General features: G+C 47.1%; 1 protein-coding gene across 1 annotated transcript in view; it reads left to right on the top strand.

Moving 5' to 3' along the window:
* Nucleotides 1-23,189, top strand: part of STAB2 (stabilin 2) — a gene marked incomplete at both ends in the record, with an annotated part of 41,744 nt that extends 18,555 nt beyond the window's left edge. Inside the window, 26 exons of the mRNA XM_081996739.1 lie at nt 377-401; nt 541-660; nt 1,127-1,174; nt 2,326-2,409; nt 2,510-2,656; nt 3,059-3,184; nt 3,528-3,587; nt 4,126-4,302; nt 4,386-4,475; nt 5,308-5,454; nt 6,660-6,716; nt 7,189-7,312; nt 8,343-8,492; nt 10,308-10,412; nt 10,780-10,887; nt 11,570-11,763; nt 12,810-12,951; nt 13,295-13,428; nt 14,566-14,731; nt 14,956-15,062; nt 15,701-15,820; nt 16,600-16,758; nt 18,595-18,702; nt 21,171-21,299; nt 22,419-22,538; nt 23,139-23,189. Coding sequence (XP_081852865.1) covers nt 377-401; nt 541-660; nt 1,127-1,174; nt 2,326-2,409; nt 2,510-2,656; nt 3,059-3,184; nt 3,528-3,587; nt 4,126-4,302; nt 4,386-4,475; nt 5,308-5,454; nt 6,660-6,716; nt 7,189-7,312; nt 8,343-8,492; nt 10,308-10,412; nt 10,780-10,887; nt 11,570-11,763; nt 12,810-12,951; nt 13,295-13,428; nt 14,566-14,731; nt 14,956-15,062; nt 15,701-15,820; nt 16,600-16,758; nt 18,595-18,702; nt 21,171-21,299; nt 22,419-22,538; nt 23,139-23,189 — 2,998 coding nt within the window. The remainder of the gene's footprint in view (nt 1-376; nt 402-540; nt 661-1,126; nt 1,175-2,325; nt 2,410-2,509; nt 2,657-3,058; nt 3,185-3,527; nt 3,588-4,125; nt 4,303-4,385; nt 4,476-5,307; nt 5,455-6,659; nt 6,717-7,188; nt 7,313-8,342; nt 8,493-10,307; nt 10,413-10,779; nt 10,888-11,569; nt 11,764-12,809; nt 12,952-13,294; nt 13,429-14,565; nt 14,732-14,955; nt 15,063-15,700; nt 15,821-16,599; nt 16,759-18,594; nt 18,703-21,170; nt 21,300-22,418; nt 22,539-23,138) is intronic.
* Between the last annotated feature and the right edge of the window lie 222 nt (nt 23,190-23,411).

Raw genomic sequence — 23,411 nt, 5'->3', positions numbered from 1 at the left:
TGGCCAGGTGAGGTGCTTCTGCTGCTCCAAGCCTAAGGTTGCACTGGTGGTACACCCAGGGCAGAGATGAAAGCACAAGTGGCAGGTCCCCCTTCCAGCTGGCCTGGGCCATCAGACAGACAAGGAACAACAGACAAGTCCTGTGCTAATGCTACTTCAGAAATCCAGGCTACTGGCACCGTAAAAGTGGTCTACAGCTGTAAATATTTCCCTTCAGTGTAAGTCAATGCTGTCACAGAATGAAACCTGCCTAAAAGTCTTTTTGATTCTTATAGTACCACGAACTGAAGTTATAAGGAGGCAATCAAAACTACATCCACTTCATAAAAGGAGAGTTATTTCTTACGAACCTTAAATGCTCTTTATTGTTTTCAAGAACATATATACCATCAGAAGTTCCAGTAAGATAAGGTTTCAAAAAATTGTTGGGATTAAGTCTTTCAAAGCTATACATACAGAAAAAAAAAAAGTGATGGATTAGAATTGCTTTGTACACCTGGCAATAAAGGAATTAAATATTTTAATCTTTGATCTTACAAGAATAATGGAGGTTGCAGTGAATTTGCCATATGTAATGACACCGAGCTGACAGAAAGGACCTGCACCTGCAAGCATAACTACATTGGGGATGGATTTAAGTGCAGAGGCAATATCTTCCAGGTAAAGTGCTGCACAAGTTTGCTGTCCCTTATTTTTCTTCAGATAGTTACTTCATACAGTGGTTGTCTTTTGAAACGTACCAATATTTTTCTTGGACAAATTGGTAAATCTACCCCAGAATTTGAAATAAATCCAGTCCAAAAAAACCAGAAATGGTAACAGGATGCTGCAAGATGAGGTTATCTGGGAGAAAAAAAAAAAAAAAAAAACAACACACACCAAAAAAAACACCCACTAACTGATGGACAGTCGTTGTGACTAGGGAGTTAATACTGCTATTTTTAGGTTTCAAAGAAGCCTGTTCTTTGATAGACTAAAGTAAGAGCAGAACAGGAGCAATGCAGATGGGCAGCTTTTATTCCAGACCAGGAGTTCCCTTTCTTGACCGAGTGCTGCATTTGTTTGCACTCCACAGATGTTGCCGCACGTTTGCAGCACTGTTACAAAGTCTTGTTCTTGATTGCAGGAACTTCTCAGGGACTCCAACACATCTAGGTTTTATTTCCACTTAGAGGTAAGAAAAGGTTGAATGGGCTTTTTTCGAGGCTTCCCCCCCCTTTATTTTTCCTCAAGGGTGTAGGGGAGTGGGGAGCAGGCAAGAATCCTGTGTGTACCAACATCCTTCAACTTAACTGGGACTGGATTTGGATCACCAGTCGCTAATACCGGAGACGCTCCAAGTTAAACTATTCATTGCCGTTAAAACCTCTAGAGAATTAAGGATCAAGACCAAGATCCCAGAGAAACATAGGGTCTCCAGACCAGGCATAAAACCAAAGCTTTCACCCAGTCACAGTCCGAGATCTTCCAGCACATCTCTCATGAAGTCTGATGTGAGCAAACACTGTTCTTCTGCTAACCCTGCTACATTTCCTAACTGCGATGCTCTTTTCAGTTGCCCCTCTGAAACACCGCAGGATGCTGCTGTGTGTTGCTAGACGGCCAGCGTGCACCGCCAGTTCTCACTGCTTTTTGGAGACTGGCAGTAGTAATTCTCCATTTATGTCGAGCCTCAAGGTACCACAAATCTGTATACTGGCCTGCTAGTCTAAAGACTCATATTCTAGCTTCAATTTTGTTACCATGGTAGACAGATGGCTTCCTCTCACTTTAGCAGAGCTCTCTTATTTTAGTTTGTCATTGGTCATTGGAAAGCACCTGCAACACCCCAGGTCCACTTGTACCTCTGACAGCAATTAATCTACTCCTAGGTACAAGCAACCACGTATCAGCTAAACGCATGTACGAACACACACATATATTCATTCTTGCCTTTCTCAAAATGAAAGGGCTTATTCATTCTCCCTCACCCAGGAGGGAAATAGCCCTTCTCCACCCTCCCTACGCTAAGTGTTAGTCGAGAGCTTTCCCTCTTCTTCCTGCTCTTCATTATTGTAGAGGACACGAATACTTGGCTATGAGCAGAAAGTGCAGAGAGAAAAATCTATTTTAGACCTGTGGGCAGAGGTGACAGATGGGGCTGGGAAGGAAAGCCCACACCATACAAGAGAGTTTCTCTCACCCTTGTGTTGCAGGGAAGAATCCAACGTGCACCAGCAGCAGGGCTGCGGGCACCACTTCCCACTCAGCAGGGCCGTCCCCATCGCTGCATGACATCATGTGCATTAACAACTCATTGCTGCTTTGTCCTCTTAAATTTGGCAGGCCTTGTCTATCAGAGATGTTGCAGGCCCTGGCCCTTTCACCCTGTTTGTACCTCGCACAGACGTACTAAACAGCGACCCACGAGTAAGTAAGAAGGCCAGAAGCTTTTGGTGAGCTGGCCATGAGTTTTTGGATTCAGATACCCTGCTCAACTGCTTCTCAACTCCCTCACTTTCTGCTGCAGGTCAAGGACTGGATTGCCAAAGGAGTGATGGCTCAAGTCCTCCGGTACCACATGGTGGGTTGTGCCGGTCTGTTGTACAATGACCTGACAAGAATCACCAACATCACCTCTCTCCACGGGGACCCGATACACGTTAGCTACTCTCAGGTAACAGAGCAGTAAGAGGCAGGGGACAGAATAATAAATCAGTCTGCTCTCATTCAGCTTTTTTTAAAAAAATTGAATGCTTCACTTTCCTCCTCTGATGCACAAAAATAAATAAATAGCATGAAAAGAAGATTGCCCATTCAGCTGAAGCGTTCAGCACTTATCTGCTATGCAACGAGAGGAGTTGTACAACCCTTGCTTTGACACAACTTATTTTATCCTCAGATTCTGGCTTTATAAGCATGATGAGAGTTCGAAAAAGCAAAGGGAATGTTATTAAAACTGAAGCTACTGTTTGCTGCAAAGAAAGGGTGGTCTGGGCTCACTGTACCAAAGAAATTTGGCATCAGCCTCACACTCCCACAAGGTTCCACAGAAAACATGTTTTTGTTCCCTTTCCAGAACTTGCTGGTTTTGAACAACAAAGCTGAAATTACACTCAGCGATGCTGTAGGCACAAATGGTGTGATCCATATCATAAACCAAATTCTGGTCCCATCACATATGCAGGATTTCCCCCTTAAGAAGGTATGTGCAGGTCATTGCCATTCTCAACATAGGGGCTTCTCCACAGTTACTGTTAGATATATAAATCATGTAAGTTAAAAAAAAAAAAAACCAGTGATGCTAAAAAGACCTTATGCAAACATCGTTTGACACTGCTGAATAAGTTAAATGTTATATTTAAATTTCTTCCAGGAATTACAGTTATACTAAGAACAGTATAAGAGGACTTCTGCACAGGGCTTTTACAGTGGCATTGATTTCATAACAAAGAGTGACTTACAGGGGAAAGCAAGCTAATATCTGCGTTTGACACACTTATATAATGCATTTTTTAGAAAAGTTACTGAAATTTCTTTCTTTGTAGGAAAGCCTTAAAATGGTTGCAGCCAAACATGGATACATCCTGTTCAGCAGTTTGCTAGAGGTAAGGACGCAAGAGACAGCAGCCATTGGGCAAAGGTTTTAAGCACTTGTTTTAAAGGCAAAAGTACAGACATGGCACATGGCATTACTGGCAGGATGGTGTTCACTGGAGCCAAAGGGCTCACAACACAGCACACAACAATGCTGGTCACCATGTGGTCCCTCTCCCACAGAGCAGGGGATGTCAGGCAGACCCATAGCCACCTTTTCCCTCCCCACTCAGCTCTGTCCTACCATATCTCAAATTGCATGACCAAGGTTGGACCCAAGTATGACTTTCTGAGCCCAAAGTTGGGCTGTCAGGCTGGTTTTCACTAGGCAGCCCTGGGTAGTGAAGCACTTCTGAGAATTCGGTCATGTAACTCAACTGGGGCAGCTCAGCTCAGGCATCTGGTTTTTAAAGTCAGGGTGCTTGAAGGCTGGTGACCAGGCAGCCCCCAGACCACTGCATCCCAGTTATACTAGACATTCACTCCATATGGTCAATGTCATTTTAGATGGAGCACTAATCCTCTGCCCCAATTTTTGGTATGTTGCAGAAAAACAACCTGCTTGGGCTGATCAATGATCCTATTCACAAACCCGTCACACTCTTCTGGCCCACAGACACAGCTATCCGTGGGCTGCCGCAGGAGCAGCAGGACTTCCTCTTCAAGAAGTCCAACACTGACAAACTGGTGCAGTACCTCAAATTCCACATTGTCCGTGACGCTGCGGTAAGCCCTTGCTTTTTAGGAGCATTGTCAAGGCCAAAAACGTGCAAAACCAGACATGTGCATTTCCCCTGTTTCCTTCCCAGGTGTTGGCCTACCAGCTCCCACGCTCCACCTCATTGAAGACCCTTCAGGGCTCCAACCTCAGCGTTAGCTGTGGGGATAACAGGGAGATCGTAAGTGTTCATTCTGCCAGCACACTTACCCCTTGCCCCTGCTGCAGGATCCATTCATGCAGACCCCACTGTGCCTGTGCGTAGCCCCCAGAAAGGATCAGTCGCACCAAAACTCAATTGGTCTTTGCCAGTCCATGCCAACAGCCACAAAAGCAGGGCAGGCACCCCAACAGATTCATCAAACTAGACGGTTTGCAAGACTCTTTGGAGCTGTCATTTTCTCTGTTGTATGATGCTGTTTGTTCAAAACAGTTCTCAGCTACCTCAAAACTGAAGTACCAGCACATTTTAACTTCTCCTACAATGAAATATACAATGGAAAACTATTTAGGTGAACGTGGCTTTGGCAGAAACCTCACAGAATCACAGAACCGTGAAGGTTGGAAAAGACCTTTAAGATTATCAAGTCCAACCATCAACCCAACACCACCATGCCCACTAAAACCTGTCCTCAGAAATGCAACATCTGCATGCAAACTCTGGTTCGTAAGCACTTACAAGCTAAGACTGCAGGCATGCATGCAGCCTGTTAAGCCAGAAGAGCACTTTTTTCTTTGCAAATGTATCAGATAGTACCTGGCAAGCACCTGCCTCTGAAAACGTGACTAAGCCTAAACGTGCATAAGGTAAACCTGTGTACATAGGGCTGGCATACTGTCCCCGCAGGAAAGGCTAAAGATCTGCCCATCTGCGATGTTACAGCATTCAGCTATAGGTCCCCAGGGCGAGGTTTATCCCCAGCACCCATGCGGGACCTGGATTCAGCCTGGCCCCAAGTAAGACTGGCTCATGACTTGTCACCCCCACCCTGTCTCCCCATCCCCTTTCTCAGGGTGCCCTTTTCCTGAACGACAGACAGTGCAAGATAGTGCAGCGGCAGCTGGAGTTCGACGGGGGCATCGCCTACGGCATCGACTGCCTGCTGACGGACCCCAGCCTGGGGGGACGCTGCGACAGCTTCTTCACCATGGATTTCATGGTCAGCCCCCTTTTTTGGTCCCCCACCCTGGCAAAGGCATAGCCCAAGGGCCAGACCCTGTCCTCACAGAGACCAGGGCAACCCTCATGGCAGCTTTGGCACTACCGAGATTAAGTCCTACCACTTCGGGCTGGCTTTGTCTGCCACGCTGGTTAGAGGTAAGGTTAGAAAGTGCAGCACAATGCCTGAAAGATACACAACAAAAATCCTGCATCCACACTACGCACACAGGACAAGTGGTTTCAGTTAGGACGAGCTTAGTGAGCCCTGCCCTGTTTTCAATCAGAACAGCACCTTAGAAATGTAAGCATAAATTTGAGGAAGGACAGATCTTCCTGTCATCCTTTTAAATTAACACAGATTAATACTATGAATTTAGTCTTAGCAATTGCATCTACAAAATTCCCAATTACAAAGGAACAGCGGTGCTGTCCCAACTGCGCAGGGTGTTAAGGACACAAGATAAAAAACTGCCTAGTCTGTTAGCCAGGTTCTAGATCTCTCACATTTCTTGCTTTCACAGAAATATCCTGAACAGGCACTGTTAGCGTGGAGGAAGTTTTCTCCATGAATTTTGAACAAACAGGAAGTTTTGAAACCCACTTTGAAATGGTTTCAAGACCAAATTTTCTTCAGTTTAATTTGAATGTATGAAAAAATTACCTAGAAAAAAATCATGTAGTCAGTCTTCAAAAAAGCTTATTGACATTTACATGTCAGTTGTAAAAACAACACTTTCTGTGTATCCCATCTGCTCAAGTTACCTTTTGTTTCATGATTTTGTTAAATAAAATAGATACAAATTTCCCCTATCTAGTCAGCGCTTCCTGAGAAGTAACCGTTTACCTCTACTCCAAATTAGAGACCCAGATCTCATGCAGCCCACATCAATGTTTGTTTGAAGAATATACGCCATTTTTCCCTGCTTGTCTAAATCCAGAGCAAGGTTTCTTCTTCAAGAACTTATATTCTGTATCAAAACCAATTCCTTGCACTTCATGGCATTAAATTAATACAACTATTTTGTTGTCATTTTCCTCTCTTCTTTCTCCAGAGTTCTTATAATCCGTTTCTAGCATAATAAGCCTACACTCTTCTCTGCTCATATTTGCTGCTCTCATAAAACAGGCTTTTTGTCTATTTCAAATAGCTTTTTGTTGCCATTATTTTAATATACTTTTTTTCTTTTCCATTTTGTACAACAGGGGCATTGTGTTAGCTGTTTCAGTAATTCTAAATGCCCTCCAGGGACAAAACCAAAGGTAATACATTGCATTTAAGCAGCCTAACCTGCTCTTCTCTGTACTTCACCGAAGCAAACTACAATAAATCGCTTTGAAAAAAAAAAATTAGAAAGAGAACGCTCAAGAGTGAGGCCACACTGTTAAGCGACGCCATAAAGCTTCCAGGACAAAGCCGTCCCTGGGCAAACAGCCAGGCCCTGGCACTGGGGGACGCTTGTCGGTCTCATGCAGCATCCACGGCAGTGAGCGCTTCAGCTGAGGTCGGAGCAGCCCCTCCATCCTCATTAATGGTGCTTAGCAAGCCGGGACTCAGAGAAGGTGGGGGCCTCACACCTGCACTCTTCACACATCATATTTTGATACAATGTACACCAGAAACTGTGATTTAAAGAGGGGGGAAGAAAAAAAAAAACAAACCCCACACCTCCACATAGCACTCATCTTCCTGTGTTTCCCCCCGCTTCTCTGCGCTTGCACGTGCGATGCCCAGGAAGGGATCGACCGGTGCACCTACGCGTCCTACGGGCTGCAGAGGGACGGCTGCCGTAGGAACTGCTCCGTGGTTGTCCACACGCCCAAGTGCTGCAAGGGCTACTTCGGGCCAGACTGCCAAGGTAGGACCCCCTCCCCGCGGCCGGCCCATGGCCTCCCCACATGGGCTGAACCGAGAGTGCTGGGACGGGGGCATGAGGAGAGGCCATCTGCAAGATGGGGGAACTCTGTTGCAAGAGCTGAAGTACACAGAAACTATTATTGATTTTCCACTCCAAATAATTTCTTTTTCCCCGTTTACAGCAAGTTGTAAACTCCATGCTAGTAGCAAACTAAGTTAATGCTATAGAGAGTAAAAGACTGCTCCTCTGTAACCAAACCTAGCGAGTCTTAATCAGTCAGCAGCTGAAAGTCCTTTCAATGCAAAAGCAGACATCGGGTTCCTGGCAGTGATACCAGGACATGGGGCATGGTTCCTCAGCCACCTGTACGCATGCACACCACTGGTGCAAGCTCAGAAATTGTAGCTTTAACCAGGCATGGGACAGTTTGGGCAGCATTACCCCCGGCTGGCCGTTCGCAGGCGCTAACGAACGGCACGCGCCTTCACCCGCCGGGCCCCACCGGGAGCGGTGTGGAGGCTCTCGCCGGGGCACATAGGTCAGGATCCGGGGTGGGATCTCTGCTGGCCGACGGGTCCAGGGACACGTGGGCCTGCCTGCTTGCTCCGTCCGAATTTCGCAAACGGACGCCTGGGCGTCCTGAGCAATTCCGGCCAGCCCAGCCTGAGCTGCCCTTGGGGCTCACCCCGGCAGCACACAGGCACATGGCTGGGTTTGGGCAGGGGCTGGGCAGTGCCGCCCACGGGTGGGTCTGAACAAGCAAGCACCCAGGTAACAGCACCCAGGCCCAGGGCTGGAAGAGTCCGCAACACCTTTCCGGCAGGAGTAAAAGTGTCTCAAGGAATTTGGAGGACGAGGCTTGCAGGGGCAAGTGTCACAGCTGCTTTTACACGCCCCAACAGAGGTGCATTTACGGGCCTTTCCCTGTTCAAGGATTTTTACAGAACAATGAATAATGAACAGTGACAATGAATAAACACGCACTGCAGCTAAACAGCCTTTTTTTTTTTTTTTTTTTAAAACCTTTCAGCCTGTCCAGGAGGCCCAGAAACCCCATGCAATAGCCACGGCTCCTGCGATGACGGGTACACTGGGACAGGAGAGTGCCATTGCAGCGGCGGCTTCGACGGGACCGCGTGCGAGCTGTGCTTGCCAGGCAGATATGGCCCCAGCTGCAGGCGTACGCTTAAGTTTCCTTTCTGTGCTGTTGCCCATGTCACACCTAAACTATTTTGCCAGTGGCAGGTTAAGTAAACCAAGGAATGCTTCCTCCGTTCAACACCAACACAAGTGTCTTCTACACAGAGGGAAGGCACAAGGTCTCAAAAGCGGGGCGGGGGGGGAGAGGAGCAGAGACTGACTTAGCTTTCTCTGCAAGGCTCCTCCTGTTCTTATATGGTACATAAGGAACAGAGGCAGAGCCTCTGTCAACAAGTGTTTTCAACTACAGCACAGCCTTCTCCCCCATCCCCATAAATAGCAAGGCAGCATTTTAGCAATGTCGTTCCTCAAGACTGCGGGAGACCAAGGCCATGCGCTGCTTTTGCGGAAGTGTAGAAGAAGGACACCGAGATGAAGGCAGTGTGTGAAGAGGGGTGGCAGCCAAGAAACTGCTCACATAATCCATGTTGCTGTGGCTTTAAATGTAAACTAGGTGGAATCAGGATCAATATCGCCCTTTAAACTTAAATGTTTTCCCATCATAAAGCCCTCAGATGGGAAGCTACAACATTAACCCTTCCATCCTAACCACATACACCTGTAGTGCTCACGATGCACATATGGTGTGTTTATAAGCTAGATATCCCGGTGGTGGAGGCAAGACACCAGAGCTTGGATACCAATGCTCAAGAGTATGCTTACCTGCAGTTTATTAATTTTATAGCACAACACAGCATAAACTATGTGAGCTAGTAGTCTGACCCAGAATGTAGTATCTAACAGAAAAGATGTTTTATAGCCCCTTCTCTTTAATGATTATTTATGTCAGCCAAAAATTAGATAACCAGAGGGTGAAACTGCTTTTCAGCAGCACCAGATCTTCACAGAATCAGTTTCCCCAATCCCACATTATTTTCCTTTTTAAACAACAATATTTCAGGAAGAGGGATAGGCAAGAAAAGATGCTACTTCATTACATTATAAAACAGAGACCCACCAATAATTCCTTAAGAAGAACTCAGATTGCAAGGTATTGCAGGGCCCAAAGGTGGGGGGGGGGGGGAAATCACTTGCAGATTAAATCAGTCCCTCATGCTTCGGTTTGTGGGGCACAAGGGGTAACATCCAATTTATAAAAGGAACAAAAGGAATTCAGAAGCATATAGTCATAAAAATGTCTAAAACCTGAAAAAAAAAACCAACCACTGCTAATCCACCCATGTTTTACAGCAAAGATTACTAACCTCATATTTGATTTCCTTACTCAGCCCTTCTCCCAAGCAGCAACCAAACACTCTGTGCACCTTACTTCTCTCTGGCTAAAAGGCTTCCCCACAGCCAGCAGCTGCTGCACATTAGGACAGGATCAGGCTGGGTCTTCAGCTCAGCCATTAGCTCCTTCCCACCCAGTTCTTTGTGGGGTTTGCTACTCTACCACAATGCAGATCAACGCTCATTTTCATATTCAGAGGCACATTGAATGAATGCCAGTTATAAAATCATAGGATCACAGGATCATTCATTCAGGTTGGAAGGGACCTCAGGAGATCTCTAGCCCAACCCGCTGCTCAAAAACAGGGTCAGCTCTCAGATCAAACCAGGTTGCTCAGGTACTTGCAAACCTCCAAGGATAGAAATGGCCCAACCACTCTGGACAGTCTAGCCCAATGCTTGACTGGCCTTGTGGTGAAAAACCATGAGGTTAAATTTATCTAAATAATTGCTAAACAATATTGCATCTAAACTGGCAGTCTAGAAGATGTTTCTCTAGGGAAAGATTTCCACCTTTCCCAAAGGTAGCTCTGTAAGTGATCCCTCTGCCTTCCTTTTGCAGCCTGCGAATGCAAGACCAAAGGGCAGTGTGATGAAGGATATTCAGGAACGGGACGATGTTTCTGTGAAACAGGATGGACTGGCCGACTGTGTGAAACCAAGCTAGGTCTCTGCCTCCTCTCACCAGACTCCGTCGCATGGACCCACCTGCCATTCAACAGAGGGTTTGCGTAGAGAAGAGAGAGAAAGGGTTAATAATGTCAGAAGCCCTCACTGGAGGCTAAGGGACTCTGCTCTGGGCTCTGAACAGATGCCTTCACTTCCCTGTCTCCTCCTTTGTGCAATGAGAATATGAGGGGCTTTGGGCTACATGAGGGAAGATATCACCTGGGAGCTAAGCCATCAAAAAAAAAAAAAATTCTTACATGTTTTCCAGTTAGCAAGACTGATATGAAGGCTTTTCCTTCTGCATGAAACAAGGGCATTGCAGTATAAATAGCATCTTCATCCCAGCTGTTCTGCTTTCCCCACAGCTCTGCAGCCTGTGTGTTCCCTGGGCTGCTCCGCCAACGCCGTCTGCACGGAGAACAACACGTGCCAGTGCAAGCCGTTCTACAACGGGGATGGGCTCACATGCACAGGTGAGCTCCCCTCTGCGCAGCCTGCCACGAGCAAGCAGGTTGTCCCCTCTCGCACAGGCACTTGCACGCAGTTACCGTCCGGTATGAAATGTTGGCTATCAAACCTAAAAACTTCCACAGTGCAGCAAGTGAAACAAATTTAGGGTATATACAGATCAGGTTTTTTTCTGAAGCAAGTGGCTGGCTTCACCAGGCCCTATCAAGCAGGATTATGAGCAAGAAGTGCGCTTCAGGAGGGTTTTGGAGACAGCAGGGTTTTCAGCAGTGTTTCACGTACAGGATTTTCTTTGATGACCTTAGGCGAGGCAGTTCTCCAGTCACACCACTGCAGAAACACTCATTCTTTCTGAGTCAGGTGTCTCGTATCCTCCAAAGTCACCCTGGCCCGAGCAGAGTCCCCAAGAATGCAGCGCTCTCGGGCTGCTGAAAGGCAAAGCAGAATCTCTGGGGGGTGGTGCCATGTCTCTTAAATTGAGGCTATCCTGACAAGGGCTTCAGAGCCCTGAAGGATAGCCTTCGTGCAAGTTCAGGAATGCCTCGGGAAACTCAGACAGTTTTTTCCCCCAAACAAGAGTTCAAGTATTTTTAGTGCACCTTAAAAATCTGGAGGTGGTTTGTCTTCATGAAGAACATCCTCTTTAAAAGCAGACTTTACTCACCTGTTTTCTTTTCCCCTGTGCAGCTGCAGACCTTTGCCAACAAAACAACGGCGGGTGCCATAAGGCAGCCGAATGCACACAACTCGGGGTGAAAGTCTTCTGTAGCTGCCAGAAAGGATACAAAGGCGATGGCTTTACATGCCTTCCAATAAATCCTTGCGCCGATGGGTTCAACGGAGGCTGCCACGAGCATGCCATTTGCATTGTCATAGGACCTGTAAGTCAAATTATTTCAGTCACCGGCAGGGAAGTCTGAGGCATTTCTTCCTGCTGCCGGCAGAAGTCGTTTCTCTGGCTGGGTCACACATGCTCCATACCTCTCAAAGTCCCTGTTTTCCAAAACAACCTTTACATAGCTCCAGCCTGCTTTCCACATTAGTTTGGTATCCTTTCATCTGAGGGGCAAGAAACAGCTTGAAATCTGTCCTCTGGGGCAAGGGGTACTACAGCAGGTGGGATATTTTGCATGTGTAATTTTTCTGTCCCCTTCTTTGCTTTCCCTAACTGGATATCCCTATTTGCAATAGGAGCTTGTTGGACTGCAACTGAGTATGTTTTGGTAGCTAAATCTAGGGACAGTTGGGGGAAGAGTGTCCCTTCTTGGTTGGCCGAACTTAGCTTAAAAAGCTCTGTACCCACGTGATACAAATTCCTTGGCCCCCACAGTCAAAGTTATTGAGGAAAACATGTGCGGTGACTCGATCCAGCATTTGTCCTGGTGCTTTCGGGATCACCTGTCTATTCCATTTTGGTGGCTTGCCTGATGTGTCTTCTAGGAGCTATCTAGAAAAGCCTTGCCACTAATCCGTTCCAGCTGCCAATCATGGCAATCCCTGGATGTCACCAACTCCTCCTTGGTTTATAGTTCTCAATTTATTACTATCAGTGGGCTGCTGAATTCTGTTCATGCTTCCATGCCCAGTCATTTAAATATAATTTTGATAGGTTTGCCATCCACTTTGATTAATTACATGTCATATAATTCTCCAATGCATGTTATTCACTTCGTGGATGGCATTATGCTTTGGTATTAATTCAGTAAAACGCCCAAGTGCATGTGTAAATGTTTTGCTTAGAAGAATAAATGTCAGTGTCAGAGTTTGTGGTCTGTTGAATCACAGTTGTTAGTAACAACTTTCCTGTTTGTCCATTCCTGAATCTATCAAGTGAAATTTTTCCAACAGTTTAGAATGTTGCTTCAATTACCAACATTTATGTCAGCTAAGTACTTGGCTTGGCCTTTTCTATTCTCTCTCTGACCAGGACAAGCGCAAGTGCGAATGTAAAAATAACTACATCGGTGATGGGCTGAACTGCTCGGTGATGCAGCTTCCTCTCGACCGCTGCTTGCAAGACAATGGGCAGTGCCACCCCGACGCTGACTGTGCCGATCTCCACTTCCAAGGTGAGGATGGCACACCGTGCACACCACAGGACAGGGACATCCTCGTCCCTGCGCTGAAGCCAGTGGCCAGGATCATTGTCTCTGTAAGCTCATTCAGCCCTCTACCTATGTCTCCTTGAAACAATGAGAAGATTAAAGCTAGAATGTGTGCTTACATACTTTGCAATACCAGATTTACAAAGCAACAGATGAGGGCATTCCAGGTAGGAATGTTAACCCTAAGGGGTCAATCTGTCCTTACTCCATTTCACAAAATTCATGGGTATTTGTGCGGCACAAGTTGACTCTGCATGCAGACCTGGAAACCCCCTCAGGAAGAGCTGGTTCTTCTCTCTCTTTGCAGATACCACAATTGGGGTTTTCCACTTACGGTCCCCACAAGGGCAGTACAAAATGACTTATGAGAAGGCAAAGGAGGCCTGTGCCAATGAGTCGGCCACCATCGCTACGTATAACCAGCTGCTGTACGCACAGAAGGTGAGGTAGCCTCACTACGGGAGGAGATCCCCAGAGCAGACCAAAATGGGGAGGGATGAGCAAGGGGGCTGCTCTGTGCTAATAAGCTTCATTTTCCCTCCTTCCCTTCGCCCGTGCCCAAGGGTATGTTTGGCCGTGAGCAGATTTCAGGCTGTTTTATTGGTTTCATGACTACTCATACAGCACTGACACCAGCTGCCAAGTTCTTGTTTCCAGTGATACTGGGGTGAGATGGTAGAGTCAGACATACAGAGTATTTTCATGGGGGTTTTAATTACCAGCTCTTCTTAAATAAATGTACACTTCAGAATTATGCTTAGATTATTTTTTTTTTAATGTAAGGATCCAAGAATCTTTTCCGCAAACGCTGTTAAGTTAGCACATTCTTTTCCTTGAGTGTGTTACAGATGATGCATGGCTGACTCCAGTGAGGTGAGCATCGCACCTGGGGTTCGTAAAACTTGTTTTAGAAGAGTGAGTCAGACTGACCATGCCTTTCTGTCTCCTTCCCACCTGCGGAAGGAAGATGCTCACCGTTCAGAGACACCTTTAGCAAAATGTGAGGCTGGACCACAGCCAGCATGTAAACCTCCTTCTGCTGCCCGAGGAGATTCAGATTGCAGCCGAAGCTGCATGTGCCCTGTGCCCCAAAGTCTAAATTTTTTTCCCTCAGAGCAGCAAAGTCAGCAGTGGGGCTGGCTCCAGTGCTCCTGGAGACTTATTTTCTGTGTTGGGCTGGTTTGTCAGCCCTTCCCACGCTGAAAAAAGGTGGGCTGGCACACAACGGGATCGCACATCCCCCCCGGCTTTCACACCCACCTCTGATCCTTCCCGGCTTTGGAAGCTTTTCTGGGGAAAGCCTCCTTTGGTCTGCGTGGGGAGCCACTGGCTTCCCGAGGGGTTCCTGTCTCCACAGCCCTGTGACACTGAGCTCCGCACAGGCAGGCTGCAGGACGGACGGATGGACAGAGCCCCCTCAGACACGCAGAAAGAGGACTGGCGGGTCCGGTGCTGCCCGAGCGCCCGGACAGGAGGGCTGTGTCCGGGGGTGCTGTGTCCATTTTATCCACAGCACCCCAGCCCCACCACCCAGCTCTTCCCCCTGTGTTTTTTCCCTCATGGCTCTGCCGGCTGCAGGCCCGGTACCACCTGTGTGCTGCCGGCTGGCTGGACGGTGAAAGAGTGGGCTACCCGACCGCCTTTTCCTCCCCAAATTGCGGCGCCGGGTATGTTGGCATCGTGGACTATGGGAGAAGAGTCAACCTGAGTGAAACCTGGGACGTCTTCTGCTACAGGGAGAAAGGTAAGAGGGTCCTTTGCTGCTTCCCTCTGTGCCGAGGGGAGCCGCAGCCCGGACTTCAGTCCCTTCGGTCGGCAGCAGCCTGCTAGATAACACGGCAAGAGACTCTGCCTCTGCCTGAAAATAATACTCTTTTGCCTGCAAGTTGTTTTTAAGGGCTAGAGCAGCCTAAAGCCTCCTCGGAAAGGGCGTTTGCCCACGTGGCGCTCTGTGTTTGTACCTTCCAGAGGTGAGCTGCACCTGCAAGCCAGGCTACGTGGGGGACGGCTCCTCCTGCAGCGGGAACTTGCTGCAAGTGCTGACGTCCTTCCCAACGCTGACAAACTTCGTGTCGGTACGGCCCACGGCCGGCGCGCTGCTCGGTTGGGTGAGCGGGGCGAAGCAGGCTCTGCCCCTGGGTTGTATCCCGGTGTTTGCTTTACCAGCGGGTAACACCACCACGCCAGCAAAGCAAGGTGGAGCGGCCTAAATCTGCACCGTCAAAATGAGGGGGGAGGGGGAATCTTTTTAATGACTTTCTCCAAAGAGGTTTTGGGGTTTTGAAAACTCATTTGGAAATTAAATGCTTCTGCAGCTTTAGCTTAAAGAGCATTCTGTGCTCAACTGCTCCGGGCTTTCTAAGCATCACAAGGAGAGCAGTGTTTTTTTGTAATTTTATCAAATTGCTGCTGGGGAAAGGCAAAGCATTAAAAGGGTCGTTTTCTTGCCACTTCTCAGATAAGTGTAAGTAGCCTCAAAGACAACAAGGGCTCAGCTCCCTCCCAGCTTCCTACAAGTTTAAGATATACTTGATGAATCAGCAGCTAAAACTGTGTTTTAATACAAACTTCTTCCCTAATGTCTCTCCAGAGATGCTTCATGGCCAATAACAGAAAGCCTCTTTGTCTTTATTTATACGGTCTCGTCTTTTTGGCTCCCTGCACAGGAGCTTGCAATGGCTCTTCAGTAATGCCAGATTTTGTTTCTGCCTAGGACATCATGGCTTACTCCAACAGCTCTAGGAAGGGGAGAGAGTTCCTGCGGTACCTCATGGACCTGTCGGTGCACGCCACTCTCTTCGCTCCAAACGATAGCGGGTTAAGGGAAAATGAGGTCAGGGTTGGGGTTTTTTTGTTTTCTTTTCTCGTTTAATAACGCTTTTTAAACATTATGGGTTTCTGTATTCCGGTGAAATTTAAGTATAAAAAAAAGAAATCTTAGTATGACATGACTTCTGTGTAGCCCCACGTAGTTTAAACTGTGCTTCTGAAAGAGGCGAGTTCATCGTTTCCATTTCTCTTCCACATTAGGAGTGCAAGGTTATTGAGCGTTCGAGTCACTACAGAGAATTTTCCGTTAGGGATTTTAGTTACGCAGTTACAAAGGAGTCTGCCTGACATGAAGCCTCCTCTGGCTTATTAACATCAAGCACAGTTATTTGAAGAAAGCGGTGCACAGCTTTGGTATTTCCCACAAATACATTAAAGGCATCTGTTCCTAGCTTCACTTCTATGCTTACGCCTTTTTTCCTTCCTTTCCTTCAATCAAACATTGTCTCAAACAATTCACATGGGTTTATGCCCTGGCTTGCATCTTCAAGCTGTCTGGAGTGTCTCTGACACTCATTACTTCAGGTCATCATATGAAAAAGTAAAACCCTTTGTCCAGCCAGAATCAAGGTGCTGCCTGCTGCAGGCAACTGTCAGAGGCCAGCACCGACAGAAGATCCCACTGTTCACATCCAGATTTCCCCAATAGCCTCTACCCCATATTGCACTTGCTGCAGCATTAATAGCAAAGAGGGAAAAAGGTCACAGGAGCTCAGTCTAAGGGTAAATCCAGTGGATTTATGAGATCAGTTAACGTTTGTTGAATTTTGCTCTCATTTGCAGACTCTTTCGGGGCGAGACATCGAGTATCATTTATCTAACGCCAGCATAATGTTTTATGAAGACTTGACCAACGGAACCACTCTTTTAACTCGCCTGGGGGAAAAACTCCTCATTACAAACACCAGGGGCCAGGAACACCATGCCCCCTCCACTGAACAGGTACCTTTCTAATAAATTTCCCATTTTCACGATTTTTCCCCCCATTACGCTATACCCTGTAATCAGGTGACACACTGATCTGGAGAGCACTTCGGTAAGGTTGGAGTGGGCAGCAATGAAAATTCAAAATCCTTTGAAAACACAGCCAGCTTCTCATTTTTTATTAAGAAAACACTCGCTGCCCAAATGACCTCTGTGACAGCAGCCCCCAAAACTGTGGTTGGGACTCTGCTGTGGGAGATGCAGTAGAGCTGAATATGAAAATGAGAAACCCAGACGCCGGTGGGCTTGCAGTTAAAAAGTGCTCTAGAGGATGGCGCCGGACCCAAGGAAAGTTGAGTGCCCAACATGCCAACTGCCGTGGGGAATTTTCAGGGACCCCAACAAGAAGGAAATAGGCGCTGCAGGAAGAGGTGCACAAATGGCTCCTCTGTTGCCTTTGCTCCCTTCCTCCTTTGCCTTTCAGGAGAAACTCCTTTGGCATGAGAATTTTACGCACTTGATTTGTATGTTTAAAACCACCCTATACTGCAAACCAAGCAATCATGTTAATAAGTATATCCTCATGAGAGATCGAGTGCACCAGCACAAGGCTTACCCATATCACTCACTAGCATGCTAGGAGCTCTTTTGGATCGCTTTGATCTGATACTTGAGTTAGAAGAGATTCTCCTTAAAAAAAGTCTTCCTCTCTTCAACAGCCACCAAGGGGAGGCTCTGAGCCCATTAACACAAATCTTGCTCCTGCCCTTCAAAGCTGGTTGGAAATTTGTAGCTTTTCTTCTGGAGGACCTGAGCAAGCCCCCCTGTTGCCCTGGCTGCCGTAATGCACAGCGGGGTGCCAGGGTGGGAAGGAGAGGTGGAAGCTGCTTTCCACGTGTGCTCCAGGTAGCCAAGCACCCATCCCTCCAGCACACCAGGTCGAGGCCCACGAGCTTTCCCCAGGACCTTGGCAAGGCAGCACAGGAGTGAAGGAGAGGGAAGAGGACATGGTGTGACTCCCACACCGCTCTGCGGTGCCACCACAGCTCAGCGCCTTTCTCCCGGTGTGCAGAAAGCCGCTGTGTGCTCCAGCTGGTGCAGTGTGCGTACCACCTTGTGCCGGGGCAAGAGCGGGCAGCAGTGCTGGGTCCTGCGCAGAGGTGAAACCATTTTGCTAGGACGCAATTTAAAGCAGAGCTTGCAGTAGCACAGACTCCCATGCACCCGCCCTCCCATGCACCCGCCCACTAAAATGCGGGAAAGACTCGGGACGGGCTCGGAGCAGTCAAGGACTCCCTTTACCAGCAGAATGTAGAGAAGGGTTAGGGTGGCAATGACTGATTCCATCCCTCACCCTTTTCGCATCCTGATGAGCTGCCAAATGGGACCACCTTCCAGGCCACCAAATAACCTGCGGGCAGCAGCTCCCTGTCAGCGCCAACCCAGCTCCCCTGAGTCAGCAAACCCCACGCAAGCGGTGTCCTGAGCACAGAAAGCAGTTCTCACAGAGGCAGGCTGCAGGCTGCCTGGCACTCAGGAGTAGCAGCACTCCTAGGCAGAGCTTGGCAATTGCAAAAACATCACAAAAACCTTTATCAAAAAAAAAAAAAGGGGGGGGACAAAGAAATGTCTGAAGGCCATATGCAGGTAATGATGATGGCTACTTCATGTGCAGGAGAGCCATGGCCAGCCCCAGCCCATCCCAGGCTGATGCCCAGGGAGGCAGCAGCCCCCCTGTGATTTTTCTCCATGTGTCGGTAACTGAGGTGGGGAAATAATCTCAAGGTTTCAGTCCCCAAGCGAGGAGAGGAAGGAGGGTCACAGCTCAGGTCTCATTGCTCTTTCTCCTGGCAGAGCGAGATCAGGTATGTGGACCAAAGTGCTATTGTTGAGTGGGACATAATCGCTTCCAACGGGATAATCCACGTCATTTCAGAGCCTTTAAAGGCTCCGCCAGCACCTGTAAGTACATAGGGATTTTTTTTTTTTTTTGGGTGGTAGGAGGTGGCTGTGGCTTGTATCATCCCAAACTCATAGCTGACATTCATATATTGCCAGTTTCCCTCCCATATATGCAGTTTCAGTTATTTTGAAGGAAAATTAAAAGTTGAGAACAAAGTGCCAGTGAAGCTTGTTCAAAATGTTTCTGTCTGAACAAGTTCTTTGCACATTTATTTTATCTAAAATAAAAGCTCCGTTTTATAATAGAGTTCATTTTTGTAATGGAGGTTTTCTAAAGCTCCATTTCAGTTCTTCCAAAGAGACCTTTCAAGCTTCTAAGGAAAATTTTCGCTCTTGCTTTGCTTTCATTCCTATCCAAAACAACAAGGTGTTTTGAAAATATGTATTTGCCGCCTACATGAATCCCTGCAACGGTCCCAGTTATCCAGTTCTCTCCCCCATTAGAAAAAAACAAAGCAAACGGTGCATGGCAGAACAGCAGAATTCAGAAGGGGGTGCTATCCTTTCCACGGAGGCAAGTCGAGGTGGCAGCTGCACTGCTTCAAGTTGGAATCAAAATGGTAAAGGGCCCAGCAGCAGGGAGGCAGGAACAGGGTTCTGTTTATTTGCCACCAGAAAAGTTTACTGTGTTGGATGAAAGGGAGGAAAAACATTTTGTCCACCTGCAGTGCAACTGGGATGTTTCTCAAAAGTGATCCCTGCTGCCACTGGGAGCGGTGTGCAGTGAGCACCTGTTTTTCCAGTACAAAATGTTTTCCTTAAAGTAAGTGTTAGGTGCACAGTGTTAGTGCTCCCCAGCCCTGTTCCACCCAGGGTGCTCTGGGATGGCCCAACACAGGCTCAAGCTGACCTTGCAAGAAGACCCACCACTTATTTCATCTGAAGAACTTCCCTTCTGTCGGGGTAACTCACTCTGATCCTTCTCTCCGTGTGCCGGAGGGGCCTCACTCACGTTTACACCCCATCCATCCCAGCTCTGATTTCGGAAGCAGCTAACCAGCTGTTCCTCAGTGCACAAGATTAATCCTGTTGATACCCTGTTTCTCACCTTCATTCTGTCCTGAGCAACCCTTTCTCCTTTACAAACCAGTCTTCTTGTTCCTCGAAGCTCAGTGATGTGCCTGCACAATCTCAGTTCACAAAAATCCCTTGCAGCCTACAATCCTCAGAACTAGGAAATGACACACTTGAGTAAAAGCATAAATTACTGAAAATTATTCAAAATAACAGGCAATTTCTGACTGTCTACAGCAGCATGATATTACAGTCTTTATAAAACCTTTCACATGCTAGAGGGCAACTAAATGTCTTCCAATATCTCACTGTCCAGCTGCACCATGCAAATAACTTTGTTTTCTAAAAAAATTAATGGAGAGCATATTTTTGCCAGGGTAAGTTTAATAATTAGTTTTCTAGGCAGGAGGCCACGGAGCTAAGGCAGCACATGGAAAAGCAAGAGTAAGAGCATACAAAACACCTTCTACTCATTTCCAGACCCCTCCTCGCCTCCTGGCCTGCTAGCAAAGAGCACAGTGCTTTGGGGAGATGGCAGCCTGAGTGGCTGCATGCACTGGGAACCCTCAAACTTATCATTACCCCAAAATTGCTGGCCATCTTCATGATATCAGTCTATCAGGCCACAGAGCTGCAGAAGGCAAACCAAAGTCAGATTCTGGCGGCATTTCTCCCCTTTCGATTAAATCCAGATCACTTGTGAATTTCTCTCAGTCCTTCACCTACACATTTATTCAAATACTTAGAAAATATTATATTTGGGTGGGCACTTCACCTGCTTGACTGAAGAATGATTTCAGGTTAAAGGCACTGCATGCTTTGGGGCAGAATGACCTACAGAAGGCAGGCGTTGGGCCACTGGCGGAGCCCCGCCCTGCGCACCCACCGCACAGGCTGGCGGTCCCTCTAACCAGCGGGAAGATGGGCCTCGTCCTAGACGGGGTTTGGTTCGAGCCCTGGTAAGCGGGGCTCAGAGAGTGGTAGAGCTGCCGATAGCTGGCAATAATCAACACCCCTCCGGTGCACAAAGCAGTGGGGAAGAAGCTTGGACCTAAACACAGCCCTCAAGGGTTTGTAGCACAGGTTTCCAAAGCTGCTGAACAGAATTTGGTAGCCACTTCTCAGGTCAGTGAGGTTTCAGGCTCGTCAGAGCCTCTATTCCTACTTTGAAAAACCTGACCAGAAGAGATCGCTTCGGCATGCTCTGTAACTTCAAAAATCTAAACAAGGTGGAACTGTACTACAGCCAGTGTCCAGTACCCTGAAAAAAAACCTTATTGTAATTACTATCAAAAGGCCATGTTTAACTGTCCTTAGGGCACGCATACCAGGGAAGTCGAGCACAAACACAATTCAGGACTAGGGCGTATCTCAAATGGGCACTGCGTGTGCTCGGGTGCTGGACAGTGACCAGCGCCCGTCCGTAGCGCTCTCATCCTCTCTCTTGCTTCCAGGCTCCTCTCCATGCCAGTGCTGGGACAGGAATATTCTTTGGCATCTGCCTGGTTACTGGAATTGTGGCTTTTATCGGATACTCTTACCTCAGGTTTAGGAAGAGAAACACAGGTTTCCAGCACTTCAAGGTAGGTGACAGATGCGAAGTGGGGCGGGCAGCACTACCCCAGACCCACCACACCCCCCAAACTCGCAGCCTCCAATTTCCCCTTGCATTTTATTATGCTAGAAACATTCCCCATCGCTTCCCACATGAACCATTCAGACTAAGACATGGAGAAAGTGGGGAAGGCTCACAGGCTTGTCTTGACACGAGCTTACATTTGCCTAGTGCTCTCCCAGACCTCTCCCTCTGGGGTGCCTGATGGGCTCTGGCTCTCACAGACACTTCCAACCCCAAGGAGACTGGCCAAAAGCTTGATTGACTGCACAGCATTGGTGTAGAAGTCTTTGCCTCACCAGAAAGCTCACCCTTAGGGAAGCAGGTAATTGCAGACACTAAAAGGGTATCTGTCCTCTTCCCCCCTCCACCATGGCACTGCTAATAGTTTTGCTGCTCTGGAGGTTGAAATGTTTGATAGGAAAAAGGCCAGATTAAAAAGACAAACAAATTTAAATGATTGTCAGGATTGAAAAGTGCGAATTTTTATACTGATGCACTCTCACGCTTGCTTTCTCTTAACTAACTTTGCTAGCCTTGCGTAGTATCATGATGACGCTAAACCAGCCAGCAACAGCCAAGCTACTCAGAGACGAGGGATGACAAAAAAGTGTTACAAAATACACAAAAATCAATCCAAAAGAAAGTCTACCTAGAAGTAACCAAAAATCCCTTCCTATTCTAGACGCTGCATAATGTGAATCATCTTCTAGGAAAAAAAACCAAACAAACAAAAAACACAGGAGTTCTGAGCCAGGGAAAATGCTGTATTTTTATATAGTTGCAACGAGAGTGCTCAGGACCAACCAGCTACCTTTTATCCCAGGCAACGTGTCAGGGCAACACCACTTCTCCTATGCTTTGCTGAGGCTTTAAAATAACAAGGGAAAGGAAAGGAAGGTACCAATGTTAAGTGACTTGGGAGAATGCAACGACCCAGGACACAGTTCATGCCCAGAGACCCTGACTGAGATAAAGCCAGTTCAGTCACAACACTGCACCAGTCGGTAGTGAAGCTTAAGTGACCCACTTAACACACTGTTAGGAGGAAGATGGATTTTAAGCAGGTTTGTGTGATTTTACATAGTCAAAAAGTGACACTGATGGAACGTCGCTGGACAAGTCACAGCCTTCAAATATCACCAATCCCTCATACGAAAGTTCTTCTGCACTGACGCCACCAGAACCTACTTACGATCTTTTCTCGGTAAGTGTTCATTTTTATTTGAGATTGAGACACAATTAAAATAATGGTAAGAGGGAATGACTTTATGAAAGGAAAATGTCTAGTTGGAAAAAAAGAATAATTTGGGAAAACACCATTCAAGTTCCTGGCTTTCCTGTCTCACCACTGCTAGAAATAGGGTCTGTGGTCCACAGCTGTATCTCAAGTCTGTCTTCCAAAAGAACTGAATTAAATTGGACCTCAACTGCCACTGGATGCCAGTGATATGTCTATAGGAACTTAAAACACCTTCCAGTTTTGTCTTCCCTGCTCTTTGCTGCAAACACAGCTGAGTGCCATGCCAGCACTCTGCAAAGAATCTGAAATGCAACAGGAAGGGGGCTGAGAAACGAGGGAAGGAAAAATTGAGTAAAGCCAGAATATCTGAACAGCCGCAATGGTCCAATTTAGCAAGACCCTCATGTACATGGAGAGTCTAAAAACCAAAATACTTTTCCACATCCAGTAAAAAGACTTGTTTGGTGCAAACTCTGCTACCTGTGTGGACAAATTTGCCAAAAAGTGACTTTCATTCCTTAACTCAATGTTCAAGTCTGATTTTCTTTTTCTTCTATTTTATAGGATTTGGATGACCAGCAGCTTGTGATGAGTGGTCCTCATGATCAGAATTAAAGACTGAATTTGGCATTAGTCAATTATAAAACACATTTCTATTTACACTTACTGTAAAAAAACAGCACATATACCATTCAGGGAATAAAATCTCGTTACATATTAAAAACCAAAAGAGCACAGCTTTGAGAAGATGCAGTCTATAGGGTTCACGGAGTTACCAACCTCAGAAGCGGTGGCTGTATCTGAGCAATACCGACTATGAGTGCCAAATGCAAAACG

Source organism: Phaethon aethereus (genome assembly GCF_964289735.1).
Source record: "Phaethon aethereus genome assembly, chromosome: 1".
In the NCBI taxonomy this organism is placed as follows: Eukaryota; Metazoa; Chordata; class Aves; order Phaethontiformes; family Phaethontidae; genus Phaethon; species Phaethon aethereus.
This window is presented reverse-complemented; position numbering and strand designations above follow the sequence as displayed.